At 41.8% G+C, this 22,846-nt stretch overlaps 1 protein-coding gene across 6 annotated transcripts in view; it reads right to left on the bottom strand.

Annotated features, from left to right (window-relative positions):
* The window catches only part of NAV3 (neuron navigator 3), a 666,403-nt gene that overhangs the window by 274,033 nt on the left and 369,524 nt on the right, over positions 1-22,846 (bottom strand). For all 6 annotated transcript variants that reach the window (XM_060191355.1, XM_060191352.1, XM_060191353.1 and 3 more), the window contains 2 exons: positions 12,420-12,492; positions 8,985-9,162 (listed from right to left, as the gene is read on the bottom strand). In XM_060191355.1, coding sequence (XP_060047338.1) covers positions 8,985-9,162; positions 12,420-12,492 — 251 coding nt within the window. The remainder of the gene's footprint in view (positions 1-8,984; positions 9,163-12,419; positions 12,493-22,846) is intronic.

Below are 22,846 nucleotides of genomic sequence, written 5' to 3'. Positions count from 1 at the left end.
GAAGTCAGACCCTCCACCTTCTGCACCCCACAGTGTCCCTGGGTCCATGCTCCCAGAGGCTTAAAGAATAAGAAATCAGACTTCCCTGGACTGACAACCCCACCAATGTGTCCTGGAGCTCCGCTTCCCCAAAGATCCACCTTACTAGGGAAAGAGAGAGGCAGACTGGGAGTATGGATAGACCAGTCAATGCCCATGTTCAGCTGGGAAGCAATTACAGAAGCCAGACCTTCCACCTTCTGCACCCCACAATGACCCTGGGTCCATACTCCCAGAGGGATAGAGAATGGGAAAGCTATCAGGGGAGGGGGTGGGATATGGAGATCGAGTGGTGGAAACTGTGTGGAGTTGTACCCCTCCTATCCTAAGGTTTTGTTAATGTTTCCTTTCTTAAACAAATAATTAAATAAAATTTTTAAAAAAAGACTAAGAAAGCTATCAGTGGAGGGGATGGGATACAGAGTTCTGATGGTGGGAATTGTGTATAGTTGTACCGCTCTTATCCTATGGTCTTTGTCAGTGTTTCCTTTTTATACATAAAAATTTTTTTAAAATCAATACAATTAATCATGAGATTCAATAATCAGTGTTTGTGAATTGATAAAATTGACCCATGACTTAATGATAGGTTAAGAAAGTTATTTACTAAACTGTGGGAAATTAAGCTAAATCCATATATTTTAAGAAAAATCCCCTCATTTTCAGGGTTTTAGGGAATAAAATTTATTCTCTCAGACATTTACTTTTGCCTTCACACTTCATGTGCAGCCAGATAAATCCCAAGAAAAACAAGTCTCTGGTGCATAATGGTGGGAAAGGAACTAAGTCCGCCTTCCTGCTTTAACTACCGAATGCAAACCACCATACTTGAGCATATTTCACACAGAAGCTAAAGCACCATCAATCACTATGGGTGTCCTCCCCCCAGAAAAGTGATTTAGAGAAAGAAAAAGAAAAAGGAAAAGAGGGAAAAAGCAATCAATTTCCATTCTGCCTCTTTCACGGTATTGCCTTAGGAGATATTTCTTAGAAAATTTACTCTACCAGTGACAAGGACAAAGTGCTACCAGTTGAGACATTCCCTGGCCACAGAAGTTGAGTTTTGATCTCTGCAGTGTAGTTAAGCACTTGGATTTGGACTTGTCTCTAAAACAACTTTCAGCCTCCAAACCTCAATGTGTTCATCTGTATACTAATCACTGGACTTCATAGGACTGTTGTGAAGATGAAAAGAGAAAATATAGGGAGTCAGGCGGTAGCGCAGCGGGTTAAGCGCACATGGCGCAAAGCACAAGGACCGGCATAAGGATCCCGGTTCCAGCCCCCGGCTCCCCACCTGCAGGGGAGTCGCTTCACAAGCGGTAAAGCAGGTCTGCAGGTGTCTATCTTTCTCTCCCCCCTCTCTGTCTTCCCCTCCTCTCTCCATTTCTCTCTGTCCTATCCAACAACAATGACATCAGTTAGAACAACAATGAAAAACAACAACGGCAACAAAAGGGGAAAAAAATAAATAAAAAAGAAAAAAAAGAAAATATACAGTTTCTAAAAAAGAGGAAAGGAATTTTAATTTTCCTAAAATGAATTCTGTACATAGTTCTCTCTTTTTAATTCTTCTTATTATAGTTATTTATTTATTGAATAGATACAGCCAGAAATTGAGAGAGGAAGGGGATAAAAGAGATGGAGAGAGACAGAGAGATACCTGCAGCCCTCCTTCATCACTTGCAAAGCTTTCCACCTGCAGGTGGGGACCTGGGCTTGAACCCAGGTCCTTGAGCACTGTAACTTGTGCGCGCTCAACCAGGTGAGCCACCACCCGGCCCCTTTTTCTGTATATTGTTTGCAAGACAAATAAAAGGAAAAGCAGGAGCAACAGAAAGGCCCAGTTTTGCATCTGTATTAAATACACACAACCATGACAGTTAACATTATGTAACAAATAGAGGAAGGTGTTTAATCTTTTCAAAAATGTTTTAACTTTATTAATTGTATTTGATAGGACATAGAGAAATTTAGAGAGAAGGGGGATAGATAAGAGAGGGAGAGAGACATAGAGACACCTGCAGCCATGCTTCACCATTTGTGAAGCTTTCCCCCTGCAGGTGGGAACCAGGAGACTCAAACCTGGGTTCTTGTGCACTGTAATGTGAGCACTCAACCAGGTGCGCCATTACCTGTCCCCCTTGTAAATTTATTTTAAATAAACAAACTAAATGAAACAACAGCACTCACTGAACTGAAATGGTTTCTTCCACATTTGGTGGGTTTTTTTTTTTTTTTGGGGGGGGGCTTCTTTCAGTATGGTAAGGGCTGGGCTTGAACCTTGGTCAGACGCAAGGCAAAGCAAAAAAAAAAAAAGGAACAGCTGGTCATCAAAGAGGCTTATTTGGGAAAACAGCTTTGTAATCAATAGAAAAGCCTCATAAATTATCATTTGTGATACACATCTCAAACAAATTAAGATAAATGTGTCATTGAGAATGTTTCTACATTATCTTCTTTTTTATTGTTGTAGTTATTATTGTTGCTGTTATAGACATTGTTGGATAGGACAGAGAGAAATGAAGACAGGAGGGGAAGACAGAGGTGGGGGGAGAAAGATAGACACCTGAAGACCTGCTTCACCGCCTGTGAAGCGAATCCCCTGCAGGTGGGGAGTCAGGGGCTCGAACTGGGATCTTTACACCGGTCCTTGCACTTTGCGCCATGTGTGCTTAACCCGCTGCACTACCGCCCGAATCCCTATCTTCTTATATCTGATACGTCTATTCCTTTCAAAGATGATTAGATGCATTGATTTTACATGCCAAGTCTGCACAATTTCCGACTTATTCTACCCTGATGTACAAAAACAAATGAAGACATACAAAAGGCAATATTAATTTCTGAAACAGGATATTCTTTACAACCTTCAATAAACCTAAGCAAATGAACAGTTGAGTCCTTTCATGCCAGGACTCTTAAGTTCCTGTCTTAGTTTGAAAGGACACTGGTGAAAATACTCCTTCAGGGAATAATTAAGGCAATCCTCCCTCAGTGGTGTAGACTTAGTGTGCCCATGACATAAAGCTTTATCTTTTAAAAATATACTGCAGCTTTGTAACAAGAAGGGCAGAGGACAAGACCTCTCCCAAGGAGTCAGAAGTACTGAGAAATTCTAGGCCTGGAATTCCACATGGCAGAAACAGAAACTGAGCTGGGTGGAATAAGGACAAATGATATTCCATCTCATAGCCAGAGTCAATGTTCTTGATATAAATATGAGATATATATATATATATATATATATATATATATATATATATATAGTATTATTTCACTCCATGAGCCTGTGACATAACTATTTTTTTCTTTTTAGTCTAACTAGGATTTTTCTTAAATGATTTAGTCAAATAAAATAAAGTTAAAAAATTATATATATATATTCTTGTTCCTTGACCATTCAAATGGCTTAAACCAAATTCTAGAAAATATTATTTCTGGCACTTTTCAAAACCTAGACCTCTTTCCACCAACTATACCCCCCCACCCCCGCAGATGAAAGTTCAAATAAATATATTTGCTTCCTTAGTTTTTAAAAAATCATTTGTTCCTGGCACGAAGCACAAGGACTGGCATAAGGATCCCAGGGTCTGAGCCCTGGCTCCCCAACTGCAGGGGAGTGGCTTCAAAAGCAGTGAAGCAGGTCTGCAGGTGTCTATCTTTCTCTCCCCCTCTCTGTCTTCCCCTCCTCTCTCCATTTCTCTCTGCCCTATCCAACAACAATGACAGCAATGATAACAACAACAATAAAACAAGAGCAACAAAAGGAATAAATAAATAAACATTTAAAAAATTAAAATATATCCTTATATAACCCTATATTCTTGTTTCTTGACCATTCAAATGGCTTAAACCAAATTCTAGAAAATATTATTTCTGGCACTTTTTAAAACCTAGACCTCTTTCCACCAACTATGCCCCCATCCCCGCAGATAAAAGTTCAAATAAATATATTTGCTTCCTTAGTTAAAAAAAATATATCATTTGTGGGAGTCGGGCTGTAGCGCAGCGGGTTAAGCGCAGGTGGCACTAAGCACAAGGACCCGCATAAGGATCCTGGTTCAAGCCCTGGCTCCCCACCTGCAGGGGTGTCACTTCACAAGTGGTGAAACAGGTCTGCAGGTGTCTATCTTTCTCTCTCTCTCTCTCTGTCTTCCCCCTCCCCTCTCCATTTCTCTCTGTCCTATCCAACAACAATGACAACAATAATAACTACAACAATAAAACAACAAGGGCAACAAAAAGGAATAAATAAATAAAAATAAATATTTAATATATATTATTTGTTTGTGGCATGAAGTGCAAGGACTGGCATAAGGATCCCGGTTCGAGCCCCCAGCTCCCCACCTGCAGGGGAGTCGCTTCACAGGCGGTGAAGCAGGTCTGTAGGTGTCTGTCTTTCTCTCTCTCTCTCTGTCTTCCCCTCCTCTCTCCATTTCTCTCTGCCCTATCCAACAACAACGGCAACAATAAAACAACAAGGGCAACAAAAGGGAATAAATAAATAAATAAATAAATAAATATTTTCTAAAAATCATTTGTTTATTTATTGGATAGAGACAGAGAAAAATTGAGAAGAAGAAGGAAAGATAGAGAGGGATAAAGACAGAGAGACATCTGCAGCCCTGCTTTATGACCTGTGGAAGAATTCTCCCCAGAAAGGGACTTGAACCTGGGTCCTTGTGTATGGTAACGTGTGTGCTCAACCAGGTTAGCCACCTCCCAGCTCACTTTTTTTCCCTCTCCAGTCTTAAGCATATCCAAAAATAACTACACCATAGATTAAACTGTTCACTTTGACTACTGGCACACTTTCATCTGTTTTTAATCACAAAACGATTAGTTTACATGAAGGTTGAAGAGAGAGAGAGATAAGAGGATTCTGGGACCCAAATATCATTTAGCCACTGAGGTGACCTGGGTGTAAACCCCACTCCACCTGGAAGAATCAGAACACCAAGGGAAGCTCCCATGGGTGGTGTCTCTCCTTCTGCCCCCCCCCCCAAATAAAAACAACAGCAACGAGGCTGGGGAGCTAGTGTAATGGTGATACAAAAAGACTCTCATGCCAGAGGCTCCAATGCCCTAGGCTTTTTTCAATCCCCGCCCCCACCATAAACCAGAGCTATAGGCAGTGTCTGGTTAAAATAAAACTAAAGAAATAAAAAAAAAAAAAAGAGTAGTGAAACAGCAGCAACACAAGACTCTGGTACCACAAAAAAGTAAATGGAGGGCCCAGTATTAAGTGTAGCGGGTTAAGCGCCTGTGGCGCAAAGCACAAGGACCGGTGTAAGGATCCCAGTTCTAGCCAAGGGCTCTCCACCTGCAGGGGAGTCACATCACAGGCGGTGAAGCAGGTCTGCAGGTGTCTATCTTTCTCTCCCCGTTTCTGTCTTCCCCTCCTCTATCCATTTCTCACTGTCTTATCCAACAACAGCAATAACAATAATAATAACAACAAGGGCAACAAAACTGTGAAAAATGGCCTCCAGGAGCAGTGGATTCTTAGTACAGGCACTGAGCCCCAGTGATAACCCTGGGGGGCTGGAGGGGGGAGCAGAAGGATAAGAGTTTTGTGTTGTTTTTTGGCTGGACCATAAAACATTAAGTGTATCTGAGTGTGTGTGTGTGTGTGTGTTTTGAGGTTTGCTTGTGAATACATTTTCAAGCTGATTTTTTTTTTTTTGAGTCAACAGAAAGTAGCAAAAACAAACTCAGGTCTCAGCCTTGACTTTTCTTTTTCTTTTCAAGTTATTTTCTCCCTCCCTCTTTTATTTTTAAAGATTTTCGTAATTCTTTATTTTTTTTCCCAACCACTCCCAGCACCAAAGGTCTGTGTCCCCACCCCCACCCCCATAGATAACCAAGATCGTCTTCCCACAGTCTTGAAAACAGATCAACATTTTGTTGTCACTTTTGTATACTCAATGGTCTATGTCCCACACGTGAGTGAAACTATTGTAGAGTTGTCCTTCAGAAGAAGGCTTGGTTTCTGACAGGAGGAGAAAAATACTGACACAGTTTTTGAGATGTGTACATACTTTTAAGAGGGTGAAGAACTCTTTATATGAGACAGCTTTCTTCCTTATGAAAAAGCCTTACAACACCCATGTTCAGTGGGGAAGCAATTACAGAAGCCAGACCTTCCACCTTCTGCATCCCACAATGACCCTGGGTCCATACTCCCAGAGGGTTAAAGAACAGGAAAGCTATCAGGGAAGGGAATGGTATACGGAGATCTGGTGGTGGGAATTGTGCAAAGCTGTACCCCTCTTATCCTATGGTTTTGTCAATGTTTCCTGCTTATAAATAAAAAAAAGAAAAAAAGAAAAGAAAAAGGCTTACAGTGATAGTTATTCAGCAGAGATTACTACTGAGTCCTGAGTATTGACCTGGAACCAAACTTAATCTCATCCTGTGATCACTTTTAGGTGTGTCGACCTGGGTTAGGTTAAGGCCTTGTCTATCTACCTAGTGTCTGTGTGTGTGTAGACATATATATATATATATATATATATATATATATATATATATATATATATATAGAGAGAGAGAGAGAGAGAGAGAGAGAGAATGAGATGGAGAAAGAGAGAGATAGATTTCTTCCTCTCCCTCTCTCTCTCTAAAATTCAAGAGGGAGCAGGGACAGAAAGACAGAGAAGAGAGAGAGACACACACAGACCACAGCACAAAGACTTCCTCCACTGTGATGGGGGCTAGACTTGAACCTAGAGCCTGTACATGGCAAAGCCCAAGCGAACTATTTTGCATGCCCCAGCCAGACTGATGCAGTTACTCACTCACCCTGACACAGCCACAGACGTATTCTGTGGGTGAGGTTATGGGCCCCAGCAGCTGACCCAAGGAGAGGAGACGATCCTAGGTGATTGGCGGGGTCTGCCTCAGCTAGTTGAAAGGTGCTCAAAGCAGGCTTGAGACTTTGTCCAAGGAAAGATTCCACCATTGGGGTTTCAGGCAGTTTTTTCAGTAAGAGAACTCTCAAACTGGTCTCACCAGGCTTCACTGTCGAATAAACTGACTTTGCACACTTCAGCTCTTTTGCTTATTTATTTTGATAATCTAATTATTTGTGTGCTATCGTGATTTAATTTTTTTTCTCCAGCAATCTCATGTTCATTGATTTTATTTTCTTTTCTAACCGTTTTTTTGAAAAATATTTCTTTATTCATTGTCCCTTTTTGTTGCCCATTTTTTTTTATTATTGTAGTTATTATTGTTGTCTTCTTTGTTGGATAGGACAGAGAGAAATGGAGAGAGGAAGGGAAGACAGAGAGGGGGAGAAAAAGATAGACACCTGCAGACCTGCTTCACCGCTTGTGAAGCGACTCCCCTGCAGGTGGGGAGCCAGGGGCTTGAACCGGGATCTTTGTGCTGGTCCTTGTGCTTTGCGCCATGTGCACTTAACCCACTGTGCTACTGCCTGTCTCCCTGTTTTTTGTTTGTTTTTTTTGTTTGTTTTTTTGATAGGACAGAGAGAAACAGAGAGAGGGAAGACAGAAAGGGAGAGAGAAAGGCAGACACCTGTAGACTTGCTTCACTGCTGTAGTGTTCCCTCTGCAGATGGGGAGCAGGGGCTGGAATGTGAGTCTTTATACATAGGAAGATGTGCCCTTAACCCCAAACATCCAGCCCCCTCACACTCCAACTCTTTCTCATGGTTCTTACTGACCCTGCTTCTCTGGTGTTCCTTAGAATAGAAAATGGAGAAAAAGCAGCAAGAGAAGAGAGAAGGGAGTTGAGGTGGTGGTGTTCCTGCCACAGTACACAAGTCACAAGTCATAAGTCGCCATGAGCAAGGACCCAGGTTCAAGCCACCAGTCCCCATCTGTGGGGGTAGGGGTTCACAAGTGGTGAAGCAGTGCTGCTGGTGTCACTCTCTTGCTCTCTATCTCCCCTTCCCCTCTGGATTTCTTCTTGCCTCTATCCAATAATATAAAAATACATATTTGTAATAAAGGTGAAGGAAGATACCATTTTTCAATATCCCAGACTATGTCTACATGCTCAACCGACTGAAGTCAAACAAAACACGTGTGTGCATGTAAATACACAGGTATAAATACATGCACAGCCTTATGCTGAAGACAGAGTTCCCCAACACTCACATGCATAGACTTCACAGACCTGCAAGTCTTGATAGATTTAATCTACGGGACAAACACCAACAGAAGATAACAGCACAACCAGGGACAAGATGTTCAGTAGCACATTTTCTAAACAGGAATTTGTAAAAGCCACATCACTTGAAAGACATTCCACAGACACGGAAGTATACCACAGTCCTCTTTAGAAAGAAAAACAACAGGGCCTGGGCTGTGGCACACCTGGTTGAGCATACATGGTACAATGTGCAGGGATCCGGGTTCAAACCCCTGGTCCCCACCTGCAGGCAGGAAGCTTCACAAGCAGAGTTGTAGGGTGTCTCTCTTTTTCTCTCCCTCCCTTCTCTCTCCCCTCCCCTATGAAAGTTTGTGTGTCCTATCAAACAAATCACTACTTCTTCTTTTTAAAGATATATTTATTTATTTATTGTTGGATAGAGACAGGGATAAATTGAGAGGGGGGAAGGGAGATAAATGGAGAGACAGAGAGACACCTGCAGCCCTGCTTCACCACTTGCAGGTGGGGAGCAGGAGCTTGAACCCAGGCCCTTGTGCACTAGCATGTGGACACTTAAACAGGTATGCCAACGCCTGGCCCCATGATTACTTCTTTAAGATGTGAAACAAAACAAAACAAAACAAAAAATTTCACCTACAAGGTAAGAAACATTGTTCATCTCTCATCAAAAGGAAGTCGCATGAGTGGAACAACCCAAGTACCACCACCAGTGTTTCTCTGACTCACAAACAGGTCATTCACTGCAAGGAAGACAGACCACATGTGTTAGTGGGACCTGAGGCCTGGGCCTTGGCTCTTACCTGGACTGCATATCTTGCTGGGCTTTGGCCTGGTTGGCTTCCGGTTGGGGATGGACAGGAGGGACTCTGTGGTGGAGCAGAGACTGGTGATACTGTTGTTGGTGGCACTGCTGCTGCTTGTAGCGGGACAGACTGAAAAACAGCCCTAGGATGGCTTTTAAGTTTCCATTTCTGATTTCTGTACCAAAACAAAACAAAAACAAACAAACAAAACAAAACAAAACAAAAAAAAAAACAAGATCACGGAAACAGAGTCTGTTTTGTCCAAGTGAAACTGCAGAGCCCAAATCTCTCAGGCACTGGTGGTTAAGACAGGAACAGAGATGGGTTCTCTCTGTCACTCATTCGGATGGATCTGAATGTCTGAGCCAGGCTGGTTCTTTCCAAACTGCGCAGGGAGGAGAGAGGAGGAAGTGAAGGCAGAGAGAACAAAGCTTATTCTAGTAGAGATCTTCGTGGCTGGCCCGGAACTACAATTTTTCTGGAGTTAGCGTCTCAGGGAAATAAATGGACAGGTTTTTTTTGTTTGTTTGTTTATTTTGGTTTGTTTTTTTCTGTCTTGGGCTGATGATTGCATCAAGTTCCCTGCTTGGCCCACTAGCACCACCCAGCTGTGTGCAGCGTGGGGCTGACTATGGGCTGGAAAAAGGCACGCTATTCAATTCTGCCCCTGCAGTCTATGTTGAAACCGATGGCATAGGGAGTCGGGCAGGTAGCGCAGTGGGTTGAGCACACGTGGCGCAAAGCACAAGGACCAGCATAAGGAACCCAGTTCGAGCCCCTGGCTCCCCACCTGCAGGGGAGTCGCTTCACAGACGGTGAAGCAGGTCTTCAGGTGTCTATCTTTCTCTCCCCCTCTCTGTCTTCCCCTCCTCTCTCCATTTCTCTCTGTCCTATCCAACAACGACAACAACAACAACAACAATACAATAACTACGACAATAAAACAAGGGCAACACAATGGAATTACAAAAAAAAAAAATGATGACGTGGGTACACCTCATGGCAGTAAATGGATATAGTACTTGACAGTCCACCTTATGCACCAATGATCTACTTACACATGCTTTTATTCATTGATTTATTTTCCATTAAAGAAGACTTGACTTAATAAGACATCATAAGGCAGGCACTTTTTCCCCTCCAGTCTGGAACGTATGATGGATTTGATTAAGCAAATGCCTCCTGTGTCTTCCTAACCAATTAAAAGATATGGAAGGGCCTGGGAAATAGCTGGGGGGAGGGGGGCGCATGCGCGTGCGGCAGGCAGTGGTACATCTAGTCTACCGCTGCATACTAGTTACCATGTGCAAAGCCTTAGTTCAGGATCTCGGCCCTCACTAGCAGAGGAAGTGTTTCATGAGTGTTGAATCAATGCTGCAGGTGTCTTGTCTCTCTCTCCCTCTATCCCCCCTCCTTCTCAATTTCACTCTGTCTCTAACAAATAGGGGTGGGGGGAGGCCACCATACTGCCTATATTCAACATAATATTTCCAATACCTGTAGTAAAAAGCTTTTCAAATCAAATTGATGGTCACATAAACATGAATCAACCTGATTTTTCTCAGCATCCTGTGGTGTTGAGTGGATTTTCTATAACTATTCTAAATAGCATCATTGCTGGTGCAAGTAAATTGTTTCTGCTATTTCAAAATCTTAACAACTAGCTTTTAAAAAGGATCTTTGACAATTTCAAAAGTGTCCTTTAAAATATGCTGAATCAAAACATCTCATTGAGAAAAGTCAATTCATTAAGAATCCAGATAGGCAAACACCTTCTATCACATATTCAAGAAGCTGACATTTTTATTTAGAATGACAAATACTAAGAAGAAATTATGCATCAACTGAATCACATGTGAGAGGACAACAGCAACGCACTGTAGTTTTCTTTTTATTTTTTAATATTTATTTATTTTCCCTTTTGTTGCCCTTGTTGTTTTATTGTTGTAGTTATTATTGTTGTCTTCATTGTTGGATCGGACAGAGAGAAATGGAGAGAGGAGGGGAAGACAGAGAGGGGGAGAGAAAGACAGACACCTGCAGACCTGCTTCACCGCCTGTGAATCGACTATCCTGCAGGTGGGGAGCCGGGGGCTGGAACCGGGATCCTTATGCTGGGCCTTGTGCTTTGCACCATGTGAGCTTAACCCGCTGCACTACTGCCAGACTCCCCACACTGTTGTTTTCTTGAGAAAAGACAACTTTTCTCACTTCTGGCAAATTATGAGAAACTTTTGTCATATGTGGAAAAAGAAAGAAGTTCAGGAGGGAAAAATGATAGAACCAGCTTGATTCTTTCCCATTGAAAATATTTTTATTTATTTATTATTGAATAGAGATAGAGAGAAATTGAGAGCAGAAGGGAAGGTAGGGATAGAGACAGAGAGACACCTGCAGCCCTGTTTCACCACTCGTGAAGCTTCCCCCCTGCAGGTGGGGACCAGGGACTTGAACCTGGGTCTGTGTGCACTGTGGTGTGTGCACTTAACCAGGTTCCCATTTTTCTACATTTCAATTATACTAATCATCTTTAAAGCATTAATCATTTTGGAGCCTTTGCGTATATGTTAGTAATGCTATCGATAATAATGACTTAAATTCTTGTGACTTATTTCAACTTAGCAAAAGTTATACAAACACTGTCGACTTAGTCATATTTGAAAACATGATGGATAAATACTTAAATGATTTGTGATACTACATTTTCCCCATCCACCTGTCTGTTTTGTGACCCTATCTGTCCATCCTACCCATCTGCTTTAGAATTTAAAGACAACATACACTGGTGACAGCACAAAGGCTTTATAAAAAATAAATAAATAAATAAAACCCTCTTCTCTTGGATACTCAGTCATGTGAAGAATAGTATTTAAAAAAAAAAAACATGTTATTTGTTTTAATGAGAGATACAGAGAGAGGAAAGAGAGACCAGAGCACTACTCAGCTCTGGCTTATGGTGGGGCTGGGGATTGAACCCAGGACCTTGGAGCCTCAGGCATGAAAGTCTTTTTTCATAACCATTATGCTGTCTCCCAGCCCCTTGAAGAATAGTATTGAGAAAACAGGGAACACATCTAAATAATTAAGTCATGTATTAATAACTCCTGCATTACTGTTTCTAGTATTCTGGTACCAGGAAGAATCTCTCTCTCCTTCTCTCTCTCTCTTTCTCTCTCTCTTACTCTATCTCTCTCTGTCTTTTGATAGGACAGAGAGAAATGGAGAGTAGAAGGGGGTTACAGAGAGAAAAGGAGAAATACATGAAGCCTTGCCTCACCACTTGTGAAGCTTTCCCCACTGTAGGGGCTTGAACCTGGGTCCCAGCACATGGAAACATGTACATTCAACCAACGGGGTGCCCCACTGCCTGGCCCCAAAGAAGAATCTCATATAAGCACAGAGAGCATTTGTGCCCCGTGGGCCTCCACTTACCTTCAGCAGACAGACCTTGAACATTGACTCCTCTGGCAGCTAGAAAACTAAGGCAGACATCAACATTCTCAATCTGCAATGTGAGAAGCAATGAAACAGCAGTTTAGAGGGTTATATCTCAGACACGTCAAAGAACTAGAGCGAAAGCAGAGAGGAGGAGAGGAGTGAATACTTGACATTCATGCCATACTAGAGATCTTTCGCAGTTAAATGAGAATTATTTCAGCTAATTACACCAACAGAACATAGAGCTTGTATTGTCCCCGGCTTGGTACTTAACAAGGAATTCATGCAGGCCTGAGATAAGCAGTCCACCTACTTAACGCAAAAGCAAAAGCAGATTTTGAGCTTCACAAATAAGCCTCAAGGAAAGCATCTATGAAGGCAGAGAGACTGTTTGTTGCTTGTAGAAATCTTAAAATATTAGGAGATAGGCGGTCGGGCAGTAACACAGCGGGTTTAAGCACACCTGGCGCAAAGCACAAGGACCGGAGTAAGGATCCCGGTTTGAACCCCAGCTCCCCACCTGCAGGGGAATCACTTCACAGGCAGTGAAGCAGGTCTGCAGGTGTCTTGTCTTTTTCTCCTCCTCTCTGACTTCCCTTCCTCTCTCCACTTCTCTCTGTCCTATCCAACAATGAATGACATCAACAACAACAGTAATAACCACAACAAGGCTACAACAACAAGGGCAACAAAAGGGCAGGGGGAAGGCCTCCAGTAGCAGTGGATTCATGGTGCAGACACCGAGCCCCAGCAATAACCCTGGAGGCAAAAAAATATATATATTAGGAGATAGGTAACTGAGATTCAACTAACAATGTCTGATAAGGATACCAAAGGATAAGGTAGGGGGTGGGGGTGGGGGCTTTTGCTGCCTGAAGAAAGAAATTAAATATGTCTTAAACTACAGCAAGTCTTTGTTTTTAAGACTGTATTTGTATTTGTCCAGTTACACAATACTGTGATGAAACATAGATTTGTCTTTAAAGTGTAAGTGAGCATGGCTTTTAAATAGTTCCAATGGAAGTAATTGGCTCTTAAGTTGGATGAAAGCAAACTTTGAAGAGAAAATCCTGTATTGATTCACAAGTTTATCTCAATTTTCTATGGAGTTAAATAGCTAAGATTTATTTATTTTTACAAGTATAGGTAACTAGAAAGTGCCTTTTTTTTTTTCCTCAGAGCACTGCTCAGCTCTAGCTCATGGCAGTACAGGGGATTGAACTTGGGACTTGGGAGCCTCAGGCATGAGAGTCTCTTTGCATATCCATTATGCTATTGACCCCAGCCTAGAAGTGCCAATTCTTTATGAATCATTGCCCCAGTTTTCTCTTTCTCTCTTTCCTTCCTCCCCCTCTCCCTTCCTCCCCTTCCCTCTCATTCTCTCTCTTTCTCTCTCTCCCCGCCTCCCTCATACCATAAATCATGAAATTCTTTTTTTTATATTTATTTTATTTATTTTTTCCCTTTTGTTGCCCTTGTTGTTTTATTGTTGTAGTTATTATTGTTGTTGTTGTTGTTGGATAGGACAGAGAGAAATGGAGAGAGGGAGGGGAAGACAGAGAGGAGGAGAGAAAGACAGACACCTGCAGACCTGCTTCACCGCCTGTGAAGCGACTCCCCTGCAGGTGGGGAGCCGGGGTTCGAACTGGGATCCTTATGCCGGTCTTTGTGCTTTGCGCCACCTGCGCTTAGCCTGCTGTACTACAGCCCGACTCCCAAATCATGAAATTCTAAATGGAATTTTAAAGTTAGTACTTGGCAACATTTTTTTTCTGTCTTATTAAATTCTCAACAACAACATAAAAATACACATGTAGACATTTGAAGCAGTCAACTTCCTCTCTAGTTTAGTTGTACAGCAAGGTCACAGCGTCTCTTAAAGTAACTAAAAAGGGAAAAGAAATTCAAAAATTTGTCTTTATGAAAGAAACCAATTTACATTCCTTTTAAAATGTGATTCTGTACCAATGTAGTAATAGCCAACCAGATAGTTGTTTTTTTTAATTTAAAAAAGAGGACTGCCAAACTACATGCATGCATTATCCCTGAGAAAAATATTATTTTAAGCTGTTATTTATTTATTGTCTCTTTTTTAATGTCTTTACTGGGGGATTTATGGTTTACAGTCGACAAGACAATGAAATACAGTAGTTTGTCCATGCATAATATTTCTGCATAATAATACAACCCCCACTAGGTCCTCCAATTATTTATTTATTTTCCATCTTTATGTTTGTTTTACCAGAGCACTGCTCAGCTGGGGACTGAACCTGGGACCTTGTAGCCCCAGGCATGACAGTCTTTTCACATAAATATTATGCTGTCTCCCCACCCCTCATTCATTCAATCATTTATAACTGGAACCCGGACCTGCACAAGTTTGATGACACATCTCTGTTTCTCTCACTTCATTTAGAAAGGAAAAAGCTGCACAGCGCTGAAGTCTCCTTCAGTTTCCTTCAGTCACAAAGTTTCTCCTTTGTGGTCCCGGGGCTGGGCCCAGGATGACACATGCAGCAAAGCAAGGACCCTACTCAGTGAGCTGCCTCTCCAGCCCCAAGATATTTTGATACTGATTCCTTTCAAAGTAAGTAAGTTTTATGATAATTATTTTGCTAGGGGATTAAAAAAATAATCGCTGGGCACCAAAGTAAAAACCCTGTGGTGAGGGGTAGACATGCAGCTTCCTGGGACAGTGGTGGGTAGGATGGGACACAGTCTTTTGGTGGTGGGAATGGTGTTTATGTACACTCCTAGTAAAGTGTAGTCATATAAATCACTAGTTAATTAATATGAGAGGGGGAAAAATTAATTGTATGTCTCGAAGTTTTTAAAACACAGATTGAGTCTTTTTAATATATAGGCTGTGTATTTGATATGCAGACTCTCTCAAAAGCCTAAACCAAGTAGATCAGAAGCATCCAATGGCACAGCTATATACAAGATACTGGGTACTATACAGCAAACCCTAACAAAAGGACTTTTCAAAGTTAACCCAATTACCAAATAATGTGATGATAACATTAACTATCCATTGTCTTTTTGAACCCTAAGACAGCAAGAACCTCACATCTCCACTATAGAGCCTATATTTCCCCCAGTCCTGGAACCCTTGGATAGGGCCCACTTTCCCGCATGCCTCTCCCAATCCATATCAAACAATATTGCATGTGCTGATCGCAACCTAATCAACACAACGATTGCCACCTCAACATGCTTCAGCTCAGACTGTGTCCAGAGACTTCACGTGTGGAATGACAACCCTTCAGCTTCATTACTCGGGTGAGACCTTTCCTTTCATAGTATTCTCTAATTCCATCCCAGGTGGTTCACTTTCTAACAAAGTCCCAAAACCTAGATATAGACCAGGTTCTGTGAGAGAGAGCATATGTTCTCTCTCATATCCATAAACCAGTGCAAAATATATACCTGAAAGCAGAAGTACACTAGAGTTTGCAGTGAGTACCCCCTAACACTTCCTCACCACTATTCCAACCTTTGGGTCCATGATTGCTCAACAATTTGTTTGGCTTTGTATGTTAACTCTCTTTTTAGCCACCAGGTACCAGATGCCATCAGGATGCCGGCCAGGCTTCCCTGGACTGAAGACCCCACCAATATGTCCTGGAGCTCCGCTTCCCCAGAGACCCACCCTACTAGGGAAAGGGAAAGGCAGACTGGGAGTATGGACCGACCAGTCAATGTCCATGTTCAGTGGGGAAGCAATTACAGAAGCCAGACCTTCCACCTTCTGCAACCCACAGTGACCCTGGGTCCATGCTCCCAGAGGGATAGAGAATGGGAAAGCTATCAGGGGAGGGGATGGGATATGGAGATTTGGTGGTGGGAATTGTGTGGAGTTGTACCCCTCCTACCCTATGGTTTTGTTAATTTATCCTTTCTTAAATAAAAATTATAAATAAATAAATAAATAAATAAAAATATTGTTAACTATAAAACCCATTGATTTGATCTGGGGCTTTCCCCCTGCAGGTGGGGACCAGGGGCTTGAACCCTTGCACACTGTAACATATGCACTTAACCAGGTCTCGTGAATTGAATATTTTAAAATGTTTGCCATAAGAGTCTCATTTTTTTCTTCACTGGGGTGTCTTTTTTTTTTTTGAGGTAGAGACAGAGGGGCAGGGTAATGCTGCACCTGGTTGAGTGAACATGTTAGCATGTACAAGGACCAAGTTCAATCCCCTAATTCCCACCTACAGGGAGAACCAGTTTCACAAAAGGTGAAGCAGTGTTGCAAGTCTCTCTCTCTTTCACTCTTTTAAAAAATTTTTTTAATTATTTATTTATTCCCTTTTGTCGCTCTTATTGTTTTATTATTGTAGTTACTGTTATTGTTATTGATCTCGTCGTTGTTGGATCGGACAGAGAGAAATGGAGAGAGGAGGGGAAGACAGAGAGGGGGAGAGAAAGACAGACCTGCAGACCTGCTTCACTGCCTGTGAAGCGACTCCCCTGCAGGTGGGGAGCCGGGAGCTCGAACTGGGATCCTTACACTGGTCCTTGTACTTTGCACCACGTGTGGTCAACCCGCTGCACTACAGCTGGACTCCCTCTCTCTTTGACTCTTTCCTCCTCCTCTCTCTCTCTCTCCATCTCTATATTCCCTTCTCTCAATTTCTGTCCTTTCAAATTAAACATGTAAATATGGGAAGGGGGGCACAGCACAGAAGCTTTCTCCACTGAGGTGGAGGCAGGGCTGGAACTTGGGTTGTGTCCATTACATAGCAGCTGCACTATCCAAGTGAGCTATGCCTTCAGCCATTGTAATCGTGACACTATCATTTCATAGCAGTGATAGACATTCTATTTTGTTTCTTGATTTATTTTCCCATTCTATTGGATAGGAGAGAGAGAATTTGAGAGAGGAGAGGGAAATAGCGAGGGAGAGAGAAAGAGACACCTGGATGCCTACTTTGTCACACAAGAAGCATCCTCCCTGCAAGTGGGGGGTGGGGGGCTCGAACCAGGATCCTAGATAGGGTCCTTGCACTTCATACTCTGTGCATTTAACCTGGTGTGCCATCACTCAGCCCCCATGATACGCCTTTTAAAGAAAGTAAGATGATTTCTCTCCAACGCTAGGAGATTTACTGTAAATAAAATTAGTGTTTCGACAGTGTTAGTAGACATCACTTAAGAAAATAATAGCCTTTACTTATTTAATAACAAGTGCTTCCATAAATGTAACCATGATTATTGATTCTGTGCTACACTTTTAATATTTATTTATTTATTTTCCCTTTTGTTGCCCTTAGTTGTTTTTTTATTATTGTAGTTATTATTGTTGTGGTTATTGATGTCGTTGTTGTTGGGTATGACAGAGAGAAATGGAGAGAGGAGGGGAAGACAGAGAGTGTGAGAGAAAGATAGACACCTGCAGACCTGCTTCACTGCTTGTAAAGCGACTCCCCTGCAGGTAGGAAGCCGGGGGCTCAAACCAGGATCCTTCTGCAGGTCCTTGAACTTATGTGCTACCTCCTGACTCCCTGTGCTACACTTTTTAAACAGAAAAAAAAAGTCATAATAAAAGGAAATTCCTTTGATAACTCTTATGCAATACAATTAACAAAACTACCCTCCTCATCTGAGAAATACTTAAAAATAAAAAAGGCTTCTAATGTTTTTTTTTTTATTTTGGTTAAAGATTATCTTTTACTTTGATACATTATACACACCATTTTCTCATAATTTCTATTTTTATAAGACCTGAGACATTCTAAAGCATTTCCCATTTAAATGGTCCTAGAACTACAAAGTCCTAAAATACCACCTTATTTGCCATGCTATGCTAACACTGTTCTTTGAACTAAAATCTTTTATAAATGTAAATGTTCCAGGGGGAGAAGCAATTACAGAAGGCAGACCTCCCACCTTTTGTACCCCATAAAGAATTTTGGTCCATCCTCCCAGAGGGATAAAGAATCGAGAAGCTTCCAGTGGAGGGGATGGGACACGGAACTCTGGTGGTGGGAACTGTGCAGAATTATATAGCCCTCTTACCCAATGGACTTGTTGATCATAAGTAAATAAATAATAAAATGTAGAGTAATTACAAACAGTAACCGTGCCATCAGTCCAATTTACTAGAATTAGTTTTATTTTTCCTGCTATTTTACAAATCTGATGCCAAAGAAGAAACCAAAATCCAAATTGGATTTTATACTCTGTTTTGTACCCTGGCTTCACTTTTAATTCAAACTATTTGAATGTACAATAGTAAAACATTCTCTAAAAGTTGGCCAGGACTTAGTTATAAGGAATACATTGACTATCACAACCCAAAGCCCACTTGCTAATATAATGAAAAAAATGTTTCATCTGTATGCTTATTAAAATTGAAGTCACTGTGAAGCTATGTCCCATTTTGTTTTATTAAAATTTTCTTTATTTATTTGCTGGATAGAGACAGAGAGAAATTGAGAGGGGAGGGGAAGATAGGGAGAAGGAGAGGCAAGGACGGACACACCTGCAGCCCTGCTTCACCACTTGTGCAGGTGGGAACCAGGGGCTTGAACTTACTCCTTGAGCTTAAAATGTGTGCAGTTAATCAAGTGTGCCTTGACCTGGCCCCATTTGTTTATTTGTTTGTTTAATTTCTTTAAATAAATATATATATTTATATAATATATATATTATCTTTTAAATGAACTCCAGGACCCATTAGTGGCCAATGATCTACAATTTGAAAAATGTTGCCCAAAAGACCAGAGCATAGATATCTCTATACTGTCTTTTATTTGAATGGTAAGAGGAAGTACACCGGTGTTGTCATTTAATGATTACTAAGAAAGAGGAACATAGGTATACACCTATTTCGATAGCCACACACTTTGTAATAGCCCAAACTTGGAAGCAACCCAGATGCCCCAGGACAGATGAGTGGCTGAGAAAGTCATGGTCTATATACACTAAGTGTTAAAATGTAGAGGACACCTCCTTTTGCAAACTAAAAAACTTGAAGGGCTTAACGTTACATGAGATAAGTCAGGAAGAGAACAATCAATATTGAATGATCTCACTCACAGGTAGAATGGAAATAAAAAGAACAGTAATGGAAAACAAAGGGGAGAACTTGGACTGGGTTTGCTGTGTTACATCAAAGCAAAGGACTCTGTGGTGGGGTGGGGAAGGAATGGGATGAAGAGAAGCTAGGGTACTGGTGCATGATGGGAAATAAGGGCCTAGGTAGGGAGAGCGACTGATTCCCAGATACCTATCATGGGGAGATGAGAGGTTGTGCCTATGTACCAAAGACTTCACTGTAAACCATCGACCTCAATATAATATGTGTGTGTGTGTGCGTGCACATTGGTGTAATTTCATCCTCAGAAACAAATCCTCTACCAGGATTTCAGTGAACCAGTGAACTGACAGAGTAAGTGCTTATTACAGATGGTATATACTCATGTAATTAATCCTTAAAATTGGTTTACTCATTGTGCCCCCACGTCTAATATTTGGGGGGAAAATGTATCTCATCTTTTCAGTTCCCATTACCTTGCCAAGACACAAAGTCATTTTGAAGAGGAGAGCAACTGGCCTGAAATTTGAGTCAACCCTTTATAAGGAACTGGTGATTGAATATGATCTAGACAACTAATTTCAAAGTTACTAGGTTGTTTTACACTCTTTACTTGATCCCTCTTTCCTCCCTCAGTTTGGTTTCTAGGCACATAGGGATTATTTGCTCAATTTCTCTCCATATGTTTGTTTACTTATTTTATCAGGAATAATTTTGATGTCATGAATAAATTCATCTGTGAAGACTTTAAGTCCCTGGAAAGTAGGAAGTGTGTTGCATGACTCATAATATCCACTCACCAGTGTCGTTTGCATCTGAGAGAAGCAGAGGGCACTATTGGGGAAGGATAGAGGGAAAACAAGTGAAAGCCTATTTCTCCTTGTACCTGATAGAAGAGAAGAAAGAGGCAGGCAGGCAGTGAAGAGAAACACAGTGAGCAACAGAACTCTACCACTGGAAAGAAGTAGTAGAACCAAGAGGAGACTAAGTAAATTCAAACAGTGAAGTTTGAGGGATACGAGCAGTGTGGAACACAGAAACACACCTGAAACGAGGATATTAATGCCAAGAGAGAGAAATTAGTTTCACTGACTTCTCTTAAGATGAGAACAATGGAAGGTGGTGAAGACAGAAGGAAGGAAAACCTTCTGAAAAGAAGAAAGGTAGGTAAGGGCTTGGAGATTCACAGGGCACTGGGTAGGGAGGGCCCCAGCCATACAGGGGTGTCATGGATGGAACTAGAAGAGGTACATGGATGGTGATGTTGGCGTACTCCTCCCTGTCTCTATGCTTTTCTGTATCTCTCTTCTATCTCTAAAATATGGAGTGAAAAAAAAAAAAGACTGATAAGCCCACTCAGCAGTAGTATTAGCTCATGCGAGGCCTTGCATTCATTCCTCTGAGACTTAAATAAGAAAGAAACCCAGCTAAAGGAGGACTGGAATCCAACAAAAGAACCTGTCAGTCTTGTCTGAAGAGACTACACAGCCAGAAATGGATGCATGCGAGTGTGGTCAGTTGGGAAGAAAGCCTACTTGTCAGCCCTGGGCACCATCTTGGTGGCTACACCATGGACGGACCACAAGTCTCAAGAGAAGTGAGGACTTCTGGGTTCATAACTCCTGATCTCAGAGGAATCATGTACCAGATATCTCCACAAGACTCAGCAGTTAGATGGAGACTTAGCTGACAATAAGTTCCTGTACCAGAAAGAATTCACAAGAAGATATACTCAGTGGTCCAGGAGGTGGTGCAGTGGTTAAGAAACTAGACTCTCAAGCATGAGGTCCTGAGTTCAATCCCTGGCAGCACATGTACAAGAGTGATGTCTGACTCTTTCTCTCTCTCCTATTTTTCTCATTAATAAAATAAATAAAATCTTTTAAAAAAAAGATATACCGAAGCAATGGCTAGAAAAGTTATCTGTGTTGCTCTAAGTATGTATTAAATAACAAACAAACTTTCTATTTAAAAAAAAAAAACTCTAATAAGTAAGAGAGAGAAAGATACCGACTATAGCACTGCTCAGCTCTGACTGATGGTAGTGCCAGGAATGAACCTGGGACCTCAGAGCCTCAGGCATGAATGTCCAAAGAGCTACGACATGGCTAGCCCATAGGAGTCAGGGTACAGGACCCATACTTCTCAGGTATCAATACAGCCAAATTCTACATCTCTTCTCCTTCCCTCACAAGACACAAACAGAAAGGAAATATAGTACTGCAGCCACAGAACCACCCGCTTGCTCAGTAGCCACAACCATACTAAGTGCCCAAACACAAGAAAACTACAACTTTCTAGAAAGAATGGCTACAGAACTCCAAAATATATAAATAAATAAAGAACTGGAGAATCTATCAGAGATAGAACCCGGGTCCTTGTGCACTGTAATGTGTGAGCTTTGCCAGGTGTGCCGCTGCCGGTGAGTTTTGTATCATGGTATACTATATTCTCTTCTACAGCATCAGAAGGGATCAAAGCACTGCTGATACTTTCCTCTGGGCTCTGTGATGCCGACTCTCCCCTCCCCCCGCCCCGGCTCCCAAAGGGTGAGAGATTCAATTCCCACTGACTCAAGTGACCAAGTTGTGAGAACTTCTTAGAGTCACTGGAAAGGAATACAAGAATCTAGTCAGGGATGAGAGCCTTAGCAAGTCTGGGTAGAGGCATGGGGTCAGGAAATTAGAACAGGCACTCTCTTAGTCTTCCTGTCTTGAGATCTGTGAGGTTTGCAGGGAGGAAGGAGGTAAAAGATAGCTCAACAGGGTGACAATTCAAGTCACTGCAAAGCTGAGATGCCATTTTCACTTCCATGTCTAGCCAGCTGCACTGAGGGTAGTCAGTGAAGTTGGGAGGTAGCGTTTTGGCTTTATTCTTATGGTTTCTTTGTTTTGTTTGGTTTTTATTGAGGGGGGTCAATGCTTTATAGTGCAGTCACTGACATATGCACAGTTTCATTATGTAATAGGCCCCCAAAGTTTTCTTCCTCTCCTCCCTCCCCAGAGTCCTTTGCTTTTGTGCAATACACCATGTCCAGTCCATGTTTCACTCTGTGCTCTCCCTCCCTCCCCAGCGTCCTTTGCTCTGGTGCAATACCCCATGTCCAGTCCATGTCTCACTCTGTGCCCTCCCTCCCTCCCCAGAGTCCTTTGCTCTGGTGCAATACCCCATGTCTAGTCCATGTCTCACTCTGTGTTCTCCCTCCTTGTCCCTAATAACTGAGATCATTTGATATTCATTCTTTTCTTCTTGGCTTATCTCATTCAACGTGATGTACTCAAGTTTCATCCAAGAGGATGCAAAGGAGACAACCTCCATTTAGCTGATAAAGAATAAACTTAAGAAATAAGTAGGAAAGAATGGCAGTTTGAAATTT

Source organism: Erinaceus europaeus, chromosome 5 (assembly GCF_950295315.1).
Source record: "Erinaceus europaeus chromosome 5, mEriEur2.1, whole genome shotgun sequence".
In the NCBI taxonomy this organism is placed as follows: Eukaryota; Metazoa; Chordata; class Mammalia; order Eulipotyphla; family Erinaceidae; genus Erinaceus; species Erinaceus europaeus.
This window is presented reverse-complemented; position numbering and strand designations above follow the sequence as displayed.